General features: G+C 37.6%; 1 protein-coding gene across 1 annotated transcript in view; it reads left to right on the plus strand.

The window, feature by feature from the left end:
* EPHA6 (EPH receptor A6) overlaps window positions 1-18188 on the plus strand; it is a 161332-nt gene that overhangs the window by 34928 nt on the left and 108216 nt on the right. Inside the window, exon 3 of the mRNA XM_053456921.1 lies at window positions 9230-9354. Within this exon, the coding sequence (XP_053312896.1) occupies window positions 9230-9354 (125 nt within the window). The remainder of the gene's footprint in view (window positions 1-9229; window positions 9355-18188) is intronic.

An 18188-nucleotide genomic window follows, 5' to 3' on the forward strand; every position in this document is an offset into this window, starting at 1 on the left:
CACGGGAGCCCAAACAGTCACAGGCCCCAGGCAAGGTAATTGTGAAAGTGAATGTGTGTTAGTGTATGATAGAGTGGTTGTGCATATGATAGAGTGTCTGTATTCAAGGGGTATGACAAGACTAGAATTGACTAAGACAAACCGATACATTAGGTGGAGAGAGCCTTGCTCACAAGCTTACAATCTTGAGGGAATGGTCAAAACATACAGGACAAACATAAGGAACAGAGAAAGGTGAGAGGTAGTGTGGTGGTTGTATCAGTGACAGGAAAGTTCTAGCAACTAAGATAGTATGCTTCTCTGAAGAAGTGGGTTTTGAGATTTGGAAATGAATCTATCAAAACTTTAATACAATGTCAGAACATTTCAGCGCTCACATGATTGTTTAATTATGTTCTAAAGCTGAAATTAGCAGGTCATTTTTTTCTCATTTAAGTACAGCTTCTCCAGCATGTGTTTAGTCGCTATTGGGTAGACATTTGGTATTTGACATTAACAATCCAAAAAATAATATTCTTAGACTCGTTTTGAATGAGAACCTTGAATGTTTTTTCCTTCCTCATTCCAGTAAGAATCTCATAGGTACCAGAGTTGGTCATATCAGTAACCAGAAATAAGAAAAGTCAAGGAGAGTCGTAGAACAAATATGACTTTTCACTCTGTGCTGAAATCCACTTAGCAGAAGCTCAATGGTCTTAAAATGAGAATGAAGACTCAAGAGATCTATCAGAAACAAATAAGTCCATTACTTAACAAATAGCACTTTTAAGTTACTTGCATACTGTTTTATTGGATCCTGTTTCTGAGAGAATTGCTGATTTTTTTTTGTTAGGTATCATGCAGAAAGCTGGATGTAAGAATTCTCATGGCAGTATTTTGAACCAGATGCTAATAATATTCAAATCTCAACAGCTAAATAGCAAAGTGCATTTGCATAATACATAATGCATCAGAATCACATACAAACAGCAGAGCACATTGACTTAAGACTTTTCGTACATGTTAACAAAGCCGTAAAATTATTTTATTAAAAAATATCAATAGTAAAGTTAGCAATAGAAATGATGGTGTGTTGCCTACATATTAGAATACCATGGCCTACTGTAGCAACAACAGGATCCTGCTTCCAGGCGGCGGGCTTCTCCATGGACATCATCTTTGTGTTCTCGCTCGCAGTCATAGCTGACTTTCCTTTAGTGTAGCCCTTTGTCTTTGACATGACTTTATGCGTGGTTCATGTAGGTTTCAATGTTGCCACAATCATGTGTATGTGAAAACAGCAAGCTTCCTCCGGTAACTAGTTGTTCTTTGCACTCTACCTGATTTTCCTAATTCTATGATTGATCTTTGTGGCCTGATGATGTCATATCCGGATCTTCACCTTCACTCCTTATGAGGAGTAAGGTAGTTGCCCTGGCCACAGCTATAAACCTGCCTGTGTTGTAGTTTGGACATCTGAAATGTGTATGGGTATGCTAGTGTCCGGCGTTCTTGCTTGGATTTCAAACATCATAGCTTCACACCACATCACTTGTGCATAATATGTGACCCAAATACCCAGAATGAACCAGGGCTGGATAAACATTGGTGATGATGAAGGTAAAGCTCGCAGCCTGTGTCTCTTTAATCGGCCCATCAGTAGGGACCACAAAGGTGCAGTGAACCCAGGCGCCCCTAGGTGGCAGGCAGCAAATTAGATTGAGAAGCAGAAGTCTCCCTCAAAACAATCCACATAAGTGAGCAACGACAAAATCCATGCCTTTCCTTTAGCTATGCAGGAATTATCAGGCTGCCTTCTGTGCTAATATTAGGGGCTCCCTAGATAATTAAACGATAATAAATACTTTGTTTTAAAAATAGGTTTTCTATCTTCATAATTCCATAATCGGGTCAATTTTTTTTTCAGCTCCAGGGCCACAAAGCCCATAATCCAGCACTGAAGTGATATGAAAATATCATTATTTTAAACTTCCAGGTTTTTGTGGTCATCTATTATGCCTAGGACAATGACACCACTCAAACTGGTCCCTAACCAGCGTTGCTCTATTGATACCATTATGACATTTTATTTGTTTTTTGTGAGAGAGGCCAAGTTCATTTCAAGTGGACATCCATATTAAACATAATTATTTTAGAATAAATTACATTCTAGAATGTGTATGAAATACTGAAACTATTACCTTTATAGTAAATAGGCTGATATGTTTTATTTGTTTGTTTTATGCATGGTTCTTTGTGTGTTGTTGGGCATTTTGGTAAATAGTCCATGCCATTTGTTATGTTCATAAATAATGTTATGATAAAACTGAGGAATAATTATTGTAGATGTTGCCACTTCCCACAAATTCCCAGAGCAAACATGTTGATTGTTATAGCATATGCACAACAAAACGGCTACTATTTATTCATTATTGTTGAAGGATCTGAAGATAGATTGCAATATAAACAGTTCTGCGGTTATTGCTGGAATCATTTAAATTGCAGTTTTCCAACAAGCAATTGTATTTGATTAATGTAATTGTTACATAGCTGAAACATTGCAGTTTGCCAATGTATTAATACTGATGCAAGGGGTATGACGGCATCAGGTGTAGATGAGTGGTTGTCTGGCTCCTACACCTCTGTCCCAGGCTTTGCTTAAAGGGTGTCTAGTACAGCATACATTTGCTCCAAGGGGTCCATGTTTAAAATGGATATAGAGGAAAAAGGTGATCATTGTTGGCCTTATTTACATATAACTACCCAGGGTCCCTTGGAGTGATGGTAGCATTGCAAGAATGCTATGGTAAAAAAGCAGGTCTTCTGGCTTGCCTGGTGGATGTGGATTAATAATGCCTCTGCAAACTCTTAGTGAATACTCCAAATAAGATATCGGAGATCCCTGGTTGATAACTAGTCTCCTCTGATACACACCAGGAGGAGAAAGTTGTCCGCTGGTTAATAAATGGTCAAAAGCAAGAACTACTTTCTTTTTCAATTCTGCCCTATTTTTTTATTTAATTACATGGGGAACAGTGGGCTAGTACTTGAGGAGTTGATTTGCACATTGAGCTGGATTTTAAGCCAACCTACAAATTTGCCCCAACTTTTCTGAACGTTTCCTCAATAAAAGTTCAATTCAGTTGCTAAGGATTGATAAGGAAGATATGATGAAATAAGCTGGATGGTTTTATAAAAAAAAACTTTTTTGTATTTTATGTTTTGAAATTATCATTTTTTTAAGAAAAGACTTGTCAAATAAGAAATATTGCTTATGTATCTCAATTACAAAAAGAAGGTCATTACAAAACAAGCAAAGACACAGGAAAGATGATACATATCCAGACATTATCCAATATCCAGCATGTAACTAACAAGAGGTTTAATAATATTAATGCATGCTTTAAATTGTCTAGGTATCCCCTTTAGGTTTGTATTACAGCTCTTAGCTTTCATTACACATCTCAATAGCACTCAGCATTAATGATACAATTTTGCAATTACTGTGTAGCCGATCTAGTGCTGGTACTTTTTTTTTCTTTTGAAGAATGTGTCAAACATTTAATGGTTTCACACCCCCGTCCTCTTACAGCAATGTGATCCCGTGATAGTAAGTCATTATGGGAAAACAGTGTCTATAAATAAAGGTTAAACATATCTGAGGTTTAGAAGTTAAAAATCGAGTACCGGCAATGGATGTAATAAAAACATTGTACATTTAAAAGGGGATTTGTCACAGCCCTTAGCAGATTAATGAATACTACGTGTGCTTATTGTTTGTCAGTGAATGCCCCAGGTAATGATATAGAATTTTACCTGACAGAATATTTTGTATTGAAATGTAAATTGGGATACATTGGTGTTTGTAGTTTAGAATTCCTATGAACTTGATAAATGATATGTCACTACCCGAAGTTTTTTTTATGTGTGTTACACTTTAGCTTTCATAGTACCAGGTACTTGAAGTAGTATTTATTTACACAATATGGGGGTCATTTCTGTGTTCTTTTAATGCAAACCCTATACATGTCAAAAATGTACTGTGTTTTGCTGCCAGATGTATTCTGCTGCTTAATCAATAGGCCACATGGCTGGACTTGTCTCCCCACCCGAGCCAAATGGTGACATCCCTGCCCTAACATTGAGACTCTTCAAGTTCTCTAACACAGGGCTCAACAAATTTGGTTTTGTTTGTTTATGTTACAGCGTAGAGTGTTAGCGTGTGTTTTACTGTAAGGTGTATGTGCGTGTATACACACTCTAACACTGTGCACACATACACACTGAATATGACACTACAATACAGTGGAGATACAGACTCTGACACTATACATTTACACACACACTGACAGACTGACACACATCCACACTGACTCTGACATTATAGAACTGAGTATATACACACCCACAGACTGACTCCAGCACTATACACACATCAACGCTGACTGTGACACTATAGTATACAGTATGCACACACAAAGTCACAGACTGACTCCAGCATTATAGATATACACACACACATCTTCTTCCGTCATAAATCTGGCACCCTACGCTTTCCTGCAGGGGAGGGGCCGGTGGAGTGAGGCATCCGGCAGGGTTACGTAAAGTGCATTATATGACCCCACTAAGTGCCTCACTGCAACCACTTCAACACACCTCTGCAGGAAAGCGTGGAGTGCTGGATTCACAATGGCAGCCCTGACCAGTTTTTACCCCCTTGTCCCACAAAAACTTGGGCACCAACAAATGGTTTCCAGTCTCCATGGCAAACAAACAGTTTTAAAGATGGTGCATTCAAGCAGGGATTTTCAGCTATGGGAATTTTAATATTTTTATATGAGAAAAGCACTAATCAGAATGTAGAAGTGTCAACAAATCATTAGAATATCACAAAGTTGGTTCTAGATTGTGGGAACCCGAGAATTTCCTCGATAACAATGAGATTGAATTAAAAAACCCTAAGACTTAGCGAATAACGCCATGGGCATTCTAAGCGATGGCTGTCCATAGCTCCCCTCTCTTGTGGGTGTGGCTGTAATGAAGGGGCGGGACTGGTCCAAATGAGAGTTTAAAAGAGGAACGAGGGCAGAGGGTAGGCAGGAGTGGACATAGAATTGTTTGTTGCGGGCTAAACTTGGGTGGAACAGGTCAAGATTTCCTTAAAATTTTACAAAAACAAACAATTTTAAACTTTATTCTGCCATTGTTTTTTCTAAATGCAACAGCATTGCACTAAATGAAGTGTAACGCATACTGTATTTAGAAATAAGCAGCCACATCTGCAATTTTACCAACTTAGTCCAAAATAAACACTGCATAATTTTATGTATTAAAGAAAAGAAGAAAGCAGATTTTAAGTGGTTTTCCTGACAGCTGGCATTGTTTTGCTGCAACCTTTATTACCAACCTGTGGGAACCTTGTATGTACAATAAAATTAAATGTGCTGCATACTACAGTTTTGGCTTTTTCTTAAATTAAGACAATTGCTAATTTTATGTTTTTAGTTTGCAGACATAAATATCATATGAATTATTTATAAAGGTACAAAAGTACAAGGCAAAAGTAATGTTACCCTTAGCGGATACAATAACCAGGGGGTTGTAGACAACTGTGATGTTACTATTATTTATCTTATTATTTACAAAACACCAGGTTATTCAGTAGCGCGAAATGAGGATAGGGGAAATGAATAACAACGTTATTACTCTTTGACAATAAAATACAAATTGACTATAAGATTAATGAATTTGAGTTCCTCAAAGTCTATTTTATCATTCTCATGGTCCATTAGACTATTAAAGGGACAGTTTAATGTCCCTGACAGCCTCATTAAAGAGGAATGCAAAAAAAGTTTTAAAAGGTATATATGCGGTATATATATGTGTGTGTGTGTGTGTGTATATATATATATATATATATATACTGTATATCATGTGGCAGGAGATGTGTTCAGGTGAATAGGCCCTGAGGGAGTCCAAAAGGGTCAAATTCTCTTTGGACTTCTGTCAAGGTTACAATCTATGGACAGAAGTGTTTCTTGAACTACCGTTAAAGGGACAGTGTAATGTCCCTTAGATTTATTAAAGGGGAATGGTTATTAAGGTACTGTGCGAGTATATGCAGTCTTAAAAAGGGAAAAAAAGAAAAGACTTACCTGACCTAGAAGTTAAAGACCTGTTGATGCAGTTGCCTTCCTCCTCCATACTTTGGCATTTCTTGCCTCTGATTGGCTGCCTGAAATCAAGCGTATTCATATGGGTCTGAAAAGACTGAGCCGGAGCTGACTGGTGGCAAGTAGATCACGTGCAGGGAGGTGTGTTTAGATGAGGTAGCTGGGTGGTTGGGGAAGCGACAAATGCATACATTTGCAAAACCAACACCACAAAAACATAGGGACCATGCAACTATCATATATATTAAAGTGCATTTAATGGCTGGAGTGTACCTTTAAGCCTCAAGGTCAACCATATGCCATAAAGTAACTTGGCATTTTGCTGTAAGACATGAGAAATTATATTTACTAAAGTTAGCCATTAAAAAACCCACACTAGACTATGTCATTTATTAAGTACCTCGCTGAAAAAGCATATTGAAAAATGTATATATTTAAGTTATGCACAAATTTCATTTTTAAATATCTAGCCGCCTTACAATAAGAAATGGAGTTCTAAATCCAGTTAACAATTATGACCTGTATTTTAAGTGGGAAGGTGTTTCAAATTGCTAGTACTGTATGTGGGGATTTAACAAAGCTTTCCCCCTGTTTTTCGGTGGGCGTTCTTATACTGCTATAATGCTATTGAAAAAATACTATTAGATTTACATACATAGCAGAACATATAAAGGAAGGAGTGTTCGACCTGCAAACAAAAAAAACAACAAAAAAAACATTCTGATATATGTCAAGAATCTCAAACTAAAGGCATCAGAGAGAGCCTTAACGTGCTTTAACATGCCCATGCTTTTAGAGATTAAGGAGAATTATCAAGAAAAGATGCTGCTTCAATGGAGTCTGTGTCTCCACGTTCTCCTGAACTTGTCACATTCAGGTTAAAGCCTTGCTTATCTTCAGAAATGGTTGTTAGCAGTCTTTTTGTTTTGGTTCCTCTGTCTGGGCCACAGCCTTATTGAGATAGCCCAGACATTATCATGAACCAGCTTTTAGATACAAATCACTGTCCCCAAGGTTTGAATTTTACAAAGAACACTTTTGACCCAATATAATTAATGGCATAATAACTCTTTAGAACTTCTAAAGCATCCAGCAACCTAACAGGGGATAGAAAACTTAATGGGGAGGAATAAACATCCAGGTCCTGAGGAAGGGAAGTTGAGATGGCTGCCCTCATGGTGTACACATAAGGTAGTTTTTTCACCTTGTAAACACCTTTATGCATTTTTTTTTTACAATGCATAGAACATCCAGTTTAATTAACAAAGAGTGGAAACCACTATATCATTATTCCGAATAATTGTTGTCATATGTGTTTTCAATAAATATCAATGTGTTAATAAAAAAAATCTAATTAACAATCATTATACGTAAAATAATAAAAGCAATACTAATAAGAGAATATTCCTTATTAGTCAGTGCAGTGAACATACTGTTCTAAGCCACGGGAATCCAAAGTTGATTAGACATATCAAACAAGTTCTCTTGTTCTCTTTGTTTACATTTCCTCCAGAGTTCCGTGGCGTCTTCAGCTTCAAATTGTTTTTCTCTGAACTAAAGCATGAATTATTCTATTCATACAAAGAGTCATTTTATCTCGGAAAAACAGAGGTAAAACAAATGTATTATACCTCAGGTCATTTATTAGAGATGCAGAGATCAATGGTGAAATTGTTCATGGGCACACATATATCAGCAAATGCTGACTGCCTTTCAACAAATCACTGATGCAACAGGTAAAAGTATACGGGAGCTATTATTCAAGACATGTAAAAAACAATTACTCAGCCTGACACAATCATTCCTTGTGGTTTCCTTTTTGGGTTTTGACATGTCATTTGAACTGACATATTAAATCAATTCCTACTCATTTTAAACAACAGGATTTATTGCCTTGATTTCTAGTTTAGACAATAGATTATTTATTATAAGACAAAAATATGTTTGACAGTGGGAAAGTAAGGGTCACTCTGTCTTAACACAAAAAGAATGGAAGAGAAAAATTATAGTATCTGTTTTTACAATGGGAAGAAACCACAATAAGTCAAGAAGCAGACCACAGTACTTGTTTAACCAAAACAAAATATTCAAGCAATGCTGTGTGAGTTTTATGGCGGCATTCCATCAAAACCTTAAATGTGTTGATATTGGTTAATTATAAAATAGTAGGCGACACAGAACTTTTAGAGTGCCATCATAAGAACAAGGTCGCATAACCTTTAGACTCTCAGATGGGACTGTTCTTCTTCAGATGGTATCACAAGCATGAAAGAGCCTGTGGGTCAGCATCTTCTTACTCCACGCAGAGGAGTGGTGTTTGGTCACAGTCACCTTTTGCTCACTCCCCTTCCATAAAAAGGCTTATGTGGCTAGCTCACCCCACCTTCAATCATGGGTAGCCCCACTCCTTCACAAAGCCACCCCACCAGAAGGACGGCAGCTACTCCTAGCCGCCCTGGGACCAAAGCAGTTGTGACACGGACATCTAATAATCTCTCACTCGGCCTTATAGATTGTCCTCATTGTTTACTGCGCGAGTAGGTCACTAGAGTTGGCCCTTCATGTAAAGTAAAGTAAGAAATGTCTTCTGAGTGTTGAATACGCCCCTCGTTTCTATTCATTGTAGTGGGTGGCGTAAAATAAAAAAAGAAGACTTTGTAGGAAAATAGAATTTAATGTGATACAGTGAGGATCCGGGCAAAATAGGAGTAAAACAGTATTCCATTAGTATACAGAAAGGCAGTTATGTTTTATGTGTGTGTGTAATTTATATCATTTTTATATTTATATTATTTTATTAAATATTATTTTTAGAGCTTATATGAGCAGTGTTAATTTGAGCTCTTTGGAACCCATATTCATTTACAATCTACAGGCCTGTGGAATTCTATTAAATTGTCTGTTATACATTTACCTGTTTTACTAAATGAGAAACAGCAGCATGTCCTACTGGCATTGCACGGGTTAAAAAGACATTGCTGAATTGCTAAAATTGTATCAATTAATATTTTTGTACCTAAATAAAGTATGAATGTGCATCTATTTATATTTTTTCTGTTTTTTTTTTCCTTGTTCAGCTCCCACGTTAATTGGCATGGTGAGAAAAGACTGGGCATCTCAAAACAGCATCGCACTTTCATGGCAAGAACCTGACTATCCGAATGGGATCATTTTGGACTACGAGATCAAGTATTATGAGAAAGTAGGTCTTGCTCAGCATTCCTGGAAAAACGCTTAAGATGCAAGTAGTGCTTTATTTCTGACTATCTGTTCAAACGCTTTTGTGTATTGTATTTGTTCATTAATATCACTACTCTTGATATGTCTGTCACATTAGGATTCCTATTCAAGGGTTTCAGTTATCCAAATTATAATAATGTTTTCCTTATATTGGGCAACTCATCTACTGAGCATGAAACATAAATCTGTGTATCTTATTTAAAACAGTTGTGATGTCAATAACACCTATATACCTTGGAAAACATGTTGTAAATTGGGAACTCCATGACCCGAAATGGGTGCAAGTAGATCGTACTCCACAAACAAAAGGTTTAGGTGCTTTCCATATGGTGTAGTTATAAACTGTTATATCTAGATTGTACTGGACACAACGGAGTCCCCCTTGACCCTTGAAAGACATAGAGGACAAGTTCCGGTACAAAACAAAACTATAATTACCATTAAATAGCTTACGTTTTTCATCTCAGTCATCTTATTTTTTGTCATTGGCAAAGCTACTTTAAATCAACCCACACCACCAGTAGGACCTTTTTCTAAAACAAAGCTCTTAAATTATATAGGGTCAAGTTTAAGATGAGAGCAGTTATTGCCAAGAAAATGGTTTGTTATTGTGCAAATATGCTTAATTGAGGGAAGTCTGAATTAAAAAGGTCCATAGACTAAGAATATAAACTATAATCTGTTGCTTTGAATGCTTCATCTGCAGTGGAAAAAAACAAGAACATGCTTTTCAAGAAGCAACAATGAACAGATTACCCTGTATAACCACTAAGTGGTTAGAGTTTTAAATTCCCATTCAAATACGAAGCAGCCCTACTCATGTACATTCATTAGTAATAAGATCTGTCTCTGCTATGTGCTGGGATATGTTATAATGACTATAAATGCAATTGTGATGTCATTAATAACATTTAAAGGAAGCTTACATTACCCACTGGTAGCATTAATATGTAAATTGTTTAAAAGCCATGGTATTAAATATTACATCCATGAAACAGTCCTGTATGCATCCTCATGGACATTCAAGTACTTTTCCTGCGGAGCCATCCAAATAAAATATATAATTTAAAGCCCACTACAGCTCATTCAGGATCATAGGGGGTATAGATCATTCAATCTAGTTGCAACTAGGATGTAAAGTCCTGGCCTGCCACCGAGCATTCATCCTAAACTTACTCAAGGCATCAAATTAAAATTAATCTGAAAACGCCCTCTAAATAACTCTATGACAACTAGCCATTATCACCATCCTTATTGAGGCTCAGCTAATCCCCTTAGACACAGTGAGAAAGCCAAAATCAAATTATGTATTTTATAGCATATTTTGTGCACACAGCCTTAATGGAGTTATTTACAGATATTTTTGAGCACACGTGTGATACAGAACAACTGTGTATGACTGTTTGACTGTGTATGTTTAATGTGTTTTAATAGAGGGGTTTATTCTTTGAAACTGTTCATGTCTGGTGACAGAGGAGTTAATTCTCAAGAATTCCGCATGTCTTGAATAGAGGGGTTAATTCTCTCAAACTTTTCATGTCTGGTGATAGAGGAGTTAATTCTCTTAAAGTGCTCATGTTTGGTAATAGAGGTGTTGATTCTCTAGAACTGCTCATGTGTGGTAACAGAGGGGTTAATACTCTAAAGCAATGACTGTAGGCATGTTATAATATAAATATATTATTAAATCTGAAATCAACATGGCTTCCCGATAATCTATCTGGACATATGCATAGCCATGCCCCTATTTGCATTTAGCTCTGCCCCTTTACAAAAATACTTCCCCAAAAGTGGAAGAGCTCTGAGCAGCATACACTGAGGAGTTGCCAAGTATGTTATACCAGGGCTCGACAAATCCCAGGCGCCAGGTCGCCATGGCGACAGAAAATGTTGTCCTGGCGCCTAGGTTTTGTCAGCCTCTTACATCCAGAAAAAAATGTGGATGTAAGAGGCTGAGTCACCACACGGGGGCGCTGCTGTTGCTGTCTGCCCAGGAGTCTGGGCAGACAGCACAGCCACTCCGAGCCCGCGCCCCGAGCCTGAGACCACTCCCATGGAGTGAGCCTGTAGGCTGAAAACGTGGTTGCTGCAAAACCAGCAATCGCGTTTTCAGCTGCCACAGGCAGCTTCAGGGAAGGAGGTTGTGTGTTGATTGGGTCCCCACACAAGTGTGGGGACCTGACACAACACCCCCCTGCTGCCTGATCGCTCCATGAGAGCGTCAGTGCAGCGTTAACCCCTTTAATGCCGCGATCGCGGCATTTAGGGGTTAATTCCCGTTTTTGTAAGGGGCTCTGCTGCTGGTGGTCTGCCTGGAAGCCCAGGCAGACCAGCAACAGCAAAAATGAGCCCCCACAAGCTCTTTGATGATTCCTGTAGGCATGGAAGCCTACAGCAGTCATCAAAGACTCCCCCCTGCAATGGCTGGTCTATAGACCAGCAATTGAGTCCCAGCTGCCAGAGGCAGCTTCAGGGACAGGGGAGAGGGTTCTTTGGTCTCCCCATGAGTGTGGAGAGCAGCCCCAACACCCCCCTGCTGCCTGATCGCTCCCTGAGAGCGACAGTGCAGCGTTAACCCCTTCAATGCCACAATTGTGTATGACACATTCGTGGCATTGCAGGGGTTAACATTTGTCCCCACAAGCTTGTGGGGACTAAATATCAGTCAATGCTGTGCTCCAATGGAACATCAGCATTGAAAGGGTTAAAATAATAATAATAATAAAAAAAAAACAGCACTGACCTGAAAGTCCAGGGTGCTTCCAGGTCAAACGCTGTGAGTTTAGTAAGTGGGCTGGTGATGATCAGATCCCTCCTGACCAACTGTTAGTTTAAAAAAATCCTGGCTCCTAACTTTTTTACCTGGCGCCTAGATTCACAAGAAATTTGTCAAGCCCTGTGTTATACCATTTTTAAAGTTAATACTCCGACAGTTTTTTTTTAAAATAAACACTTATACATATTTCATTATTCGGTTTTATTTTCTGCTGCCTTTACATTACCCATTTCTGCCATATTTTAAAATTCCATAAATTCTTATTGTTTTTGGCAAGTATGAAGTGCTATGTAAACATCTAGTTTAGGGGACGTTCAGCACATTTGGGTAACATCAGTGATGGTTCTAGAATCTAAAAAGAACCTTGGAGATAGAGATATTAAGCATAATGTTCAGTGAAGCAGCCATACATATAACCTTAATGCATTCTGGAGGGAAAACTAAAAAGTTTTTTTAACCCCTCCCTTGAGATGTATCTATTGTCGATAAAAATATGCTTAAAAGAGTATCCTTATATGTATAGAATCATTACTTATCATACATTAACTGTTGGTATGCAGAAACCTTGAGATCATAAAGACATAAAGTTATAAAGTGACATCTATAGCAACGTACCTTTATTGCACCATGTGTCATATATATATAAAGTTTGCGCATATGGGTAACAGTAATAAAATTTTATTTGCACTATTAAATTTACACATATTTTATTGTCGAACAGTTGTCAGTGGATTATGTTCATAAAAGTACACCTTAACCTTAAAAAATGTAAATGTTCCAAGCCAAACTTTGTGCTAAAAATGCCTTTAAAAAATCCCAAATGCCAGTCTTTTATTGAGTTACATGAAAATGATCTTCATTTATTTTGCATGAAAATTAAAATTTCCTTTTAATATTTATTATTCATGATCAACGTTGGTATCTGTGGTTCACCTTTATAATGCAAAAAAGGGTAATGTGCAATAAATCTAGATTTGCTTGTGGGAACTTGTCAGGTGCTTGTGTCAGGATGGTGGCTTTCAGAGGGTTTTGTGGTGTTTCGGGAAAGCTACAAAAGGGGAAAGATAGAGGTGAATAAGATACATTTTAAGGTAAAAAAGGGGAGAAGTTTTGGCTGTAGGAGCTCAGAGGAGGAGGAGATCGGGAGGAAAGGAATGGGCATTTGAAAAGGTAAACATCAACATTTGTCCAAAAAGAAACAATATTCCATTGTTATGCATGTTTTTAAACAGTAAAACATGCATAATTAGACAAAATATGAATGAATAAATGTGCTTGCCAAAGTAGTGCAAGTGAGGTTGAATACCTTTTTTTTAATCTTGCAAGGAGGCTTTCAGAGGGCTTGTGGTGTTTCAGCAATGCTGTTTTTCTGTCTTGCAATGACATTGGATGTTAAAAAATTACTTAATGTTAAAATGTATATTTTAAGAAGTTTAAATGATCTTTAATAGCGCATTCACAACTCATGGGCAGAAAGCTCTCAAATTTATTTTAGTAGAAGAGCTTTTTTTTAAAGAAGTACTTACTCCATAAATTGTGTTCATATTCAGTACACACAGTAATGTAATATTTAGTGAAAAAACAGCATGCTTTTCTTTAGGTGTACATAACATACTCAGAGGTCACTATATGTTTCCCTGAGATTAAATTTATCGTAAACAAATTGCTTCTGGTGCTGAGGAATTTTATGGAAAAAGCATTTCTTATTTCAGCTTAATAGAATTCTTATTCATTGTAGGTTTTGATATTTGAGTAATTTCATTCTACAACTCTTTCTTGAAAAATCTAAATTAGAGATAACATTGTGAATTTTCTGCCTGTGGGACAATATTGGTTAAATTCTTTTGAGTAATGCAATTTAAAAAAAAAATAAACATTGACACACAGGGCCACCATCACATTGTGAGTGTATGTATTATGTGATTGGAGTGTCAGGGGAGAGCCTGGGGTTGAGGGCACCTGGGAGAAGGGGAGAAAGAGCAGGAGAAAGAACGTGTGTGGGAGTGGGGGGTAAGAGTGAATCTGCGTGTTATTATGTAGGTGTGTTACTTACGGGGTGACTCCGAAGAAATACTGCACCCAGGTGCAACTAACCCTGGGCTCACGTTTGCTGTCATAAGATGTGGTTTTGGCAGGATCATAAGGTGGGGTGATGGGTTGGTGGAGCAATAGGCAAGCAATATTTCTGATGGTGGCTCTGTTGCTCAGATGGCCAGCCTGGTGCTGGTACCATGAACCACTCAATAATCTGATAAAGGGAAGCAGAAGATAATGATGCCACGTTTACATTTTGTGATTAACACAGTAGCCAGTATTATTGGTTAATATTGGTTATTTTATTTTTCCTCTTTTGTTATCATTGGATCCTTATGCATTTCCTTTTCATGAAACTAACGTACAAAAGCATAAAAAAATGCCATATGATGTTTTACCATTTACTTATATTAAATTGAATTGTTTAAAGGTGTTTTTAGTCGCACAGTAACATACTAATTTTGCAACACACAACTCAGCCACTCTGGAATACAAAGGGTTAAATGTTAACATATTTACTCTATAAAGTGTGTCTGTATCCAGGGCAGTATGGTTTTCCTTAGGTATTCCTGATGTATTTACAGGTCACTAAATGTTTACATAGATTTAATTTACCGTAATAAAATTGTTTTTGGTGCAAAGATGTTTTATGGGAAAATCTTTTGAATTAACATTTCTTATTTCATTTTAATGTCATTCTTATTCATTCTAGATTTTGATACTTGAGTAATTGCATTATGCTGACTTGAAAAATATAAATAAAAGATTACCTTCCACAAATTCTCTGCCTGGGGAGATTATGTGCCAATTCTTTTAAAATGTAATCTCTGCTTTGAATTCTGATATAAATTATGTTTTTGGCCAAATATTGATGTTTACCTTTTCAACTATGCATTTGTTTCTTCCTGATCCCCTCCACTCTGGCCTCCTACAGCCATACTTCCCTGATTCATTTCTCTCTTCCCCCTCTTGTAGCTTTCCCAACACATCACAAAATTATGATAAAATATAATTAACATGATATATATATATGAACTGTAAGGGGTAATGAGTCTGATGCTTACCATATCTTAGTGAACTGCAGCTATGACAACCCTCTTCCCATAACCACCTTCATATTATATGCATTATACAGGACCAGGTAGCATAAATAAATCAATGTATCAAACTAAAGATCGGATGTTTTGTTTGTCAATCAGTGTAATTTTTTTTGGAAATTTAGTTTAAAAGTTAACCTTGTGATAGCTGAGATCTGTCTCATTCTTACCAGCATTATCTGATAAATTCCCTTTCCTGAATTGCTCTGCCTCATGACTTGCTAAACCAGTCCACAACAGTCAGCAACATAACAAGAAGGCAGGAATAAGTTGATCAAGATAAATAATCATGCAGGTAACGAGAAAATAAACCGTAGATACCTTATTATACTCTGACTTGATGAGTGCATACAAAAGTAAAATATTGGAGTTGGGAAAGGTAATGGATTTGCTTTCAGAAACTATGAAATTACTTTGGAAATCCTTTTCACGTGAAAAACATGATATGATGTCTACAGGAAGTAAATTACCGTATTTGCTCGATTATAAGACAAGGTTTTTATATTCAAGGTTGTCTTCTAATCAGACCTCAAATAGAGCTCTGACTACAAGACTAAGATCCAGATCCCCCGCAGCACTGCAGGGGACCCGGATCCTCCTTTCTGGCAGCCGGTGGAGGTTTGTGCGATGCACGCAGACAACCTCCGCTGCTGCCGGCAGACAACCTCCACTGCTGCTGGGGCTTCTTTGACGGAGCACCAGCATCACATGACCTTCCTCTGCTCATTCATAGAAGCCCCGGCAGAGGTGCTGGCAGCAGCAGCAGCAGCGTGCATCGCTTTGCATGTATAGATTAATTAAAATTCACATGCAAATCCTGTATTTGCAGGTATACATAAATAATGTATGGAAAAATAGCATAGCAGATATGGATCAACAGAATAACACAGAAACTCAGCTTTGCAGGTATAGATCAATTGGAATTCACATAAAAACTCAGCATTAAAGGTATAGATAAACTCCCTAAATTACAGGCATAGATTACAGGTTACACAACCCAAAGCCAGCCCTGATGTCCACACTGCCCACATAGAACCTGACCAGCACCCAGATAACACACATAGGACTTGCCATCTTTGTCCCTAAGAAGCCCAGCATGAGTGAACTTTGTCCCCAAACAGCCTGGCTTGTGCCATCTTTGTCCCATAAATCTGGGTCCCCAAGGCTCAAATACCCTGCGTATGCTGTCTTTGCCTTTCCACAAAGCAATTATACATCTATGATACGCACAAACACTTTTACAGTCACTCACTAATTTACACTTTCAGTTACATAATTCATCCATACAATCATTTATTCTCTCACTCATTCACACAAATCATTTACACATATTCATTAATGCATTCTCACAAATTCATTAATTCCCTCCCTCATTCAGACAATTCATCCACACATTAATTCATTCATTCTCCCACTCATTCACACAACTCAGCCACAGATTAATTCATACTCTTACTCATTCACACAACTCAGCCACACATCTACCCCTCTCCCTCCCTTCTCACTATCTACCCCCTCTCCTCCCCTTCTCATAATCTATCCTCTCCCCCTTTGTAGTTCACTTACCCTCCAGAAGTCCTGCGGTGGGGGCATGAGGCCTCCGTCTCCCTGCCTTGTGTTGCTTCACTGCTGAGTATGACGTGCCGGAATATGATGTCATATTCCAGCGCTCAGCATGACATGGCAGCACCGCAACCGAGTTGGGGCCTTGTCGAGGAGGCTGAGGGGCGCCAAGCAGTTGCTGAAAACTTCATGAGCAACCCTCCATATTTTTAATCCTAATCAAATTACAAGAGTCTTAGTGGTAAACAAAAAAAAAACACCACCGTATATGCATTCTAATAAAAGCGATACCCTGACATTTTTGGCACTGTTTAATTTTTACAACAAAGCAACTATTAGATATTTTTTCCAGTAAAAGAAATCAAAATGGGTATTTGTTTATTGAAACCAAAGTTTGATTGCATTAGCTAATTCCTTTTATTAGCATATGTGTCCTGCTTTTTGATCTGAATAGAAGGTATGCCTGTTTAGTTACTAACCCTGCAGAAAAAATTCCAAACATTGCAAAATGATATATTACCAGCTCTTTTCTCAACTAAGACCTGGATATAATACAAATGGGCCCATAACTCTTTGACATTGCAATTTTCTGTCGTGGACTTAATATTTTGCCCTGAAACACAGCTTTTGTTCTGAATACTGTTTTAACTCAGAGGAAAAAGAGAATTTAAAGCTTCTGCCTGCAGCTCTGGGGTTGTTTCTCAATTTTCTATTTAAAATGAGTTTTCCTGCCATTCATTACTGGCAAAAGATTTAAACCAGTGTATGACCCTTCAGGGATAAGGTAGTTCATTCGTTCACACAGGGAACATATTTTTGATTCGCATCCTATAAGCTTGAAGCAGTAGTTCTGGTGTATCTGAATATCTGTACTAAAAGGCCATATGTGTTACACCATTCATGGAAAAAAAAGGTGAAAGGCTTGGATATCAAAATGTGAGTAATGATCCTGAATAATCCTGTGAGGTAGGATGAAGACTTTTCTATTTCAGATTGGGACACAAATCCAGACTGCAGCTATAATCACACAAATATGCCCTTAAAATAAGGAAAGGTTAACCATTTTTTACTTCTTTAACTTACTGGTTAACTCTCTTTACCTTCAATGGCAAAACGTTAAAGGGGGACCGTCAAGTGTGAGATAAAACTATAACCAAATTAATTGCTGAATACCTGTCCTGTATTATTATATTTTATACAATGTTTTTTCTATTGAGATATATATATTCTCCAGCTCCGACAACCAGAGCATTCCATGCAAATGTCTTAAGATACCATTGGGTTTCAAGGATGGCACCAACTTTGGATCCCCATCCTTGCACTTAT

The sequence above is a fragment of the Spea bombifrons genome, chromosome 2 (assembly GCF_027358695.1).
Source record: "Spea bombifrons isolate aSpeBom1 chromosome 2, aSpeBom1.2.pri, whole genome shotgun sequence".
Taxonomy (NCBI): Eukaryota; Metazoa; Chordata; class Amphibia; order Anura; family Pelobatidae; genus Spea; species Spea bombifrons.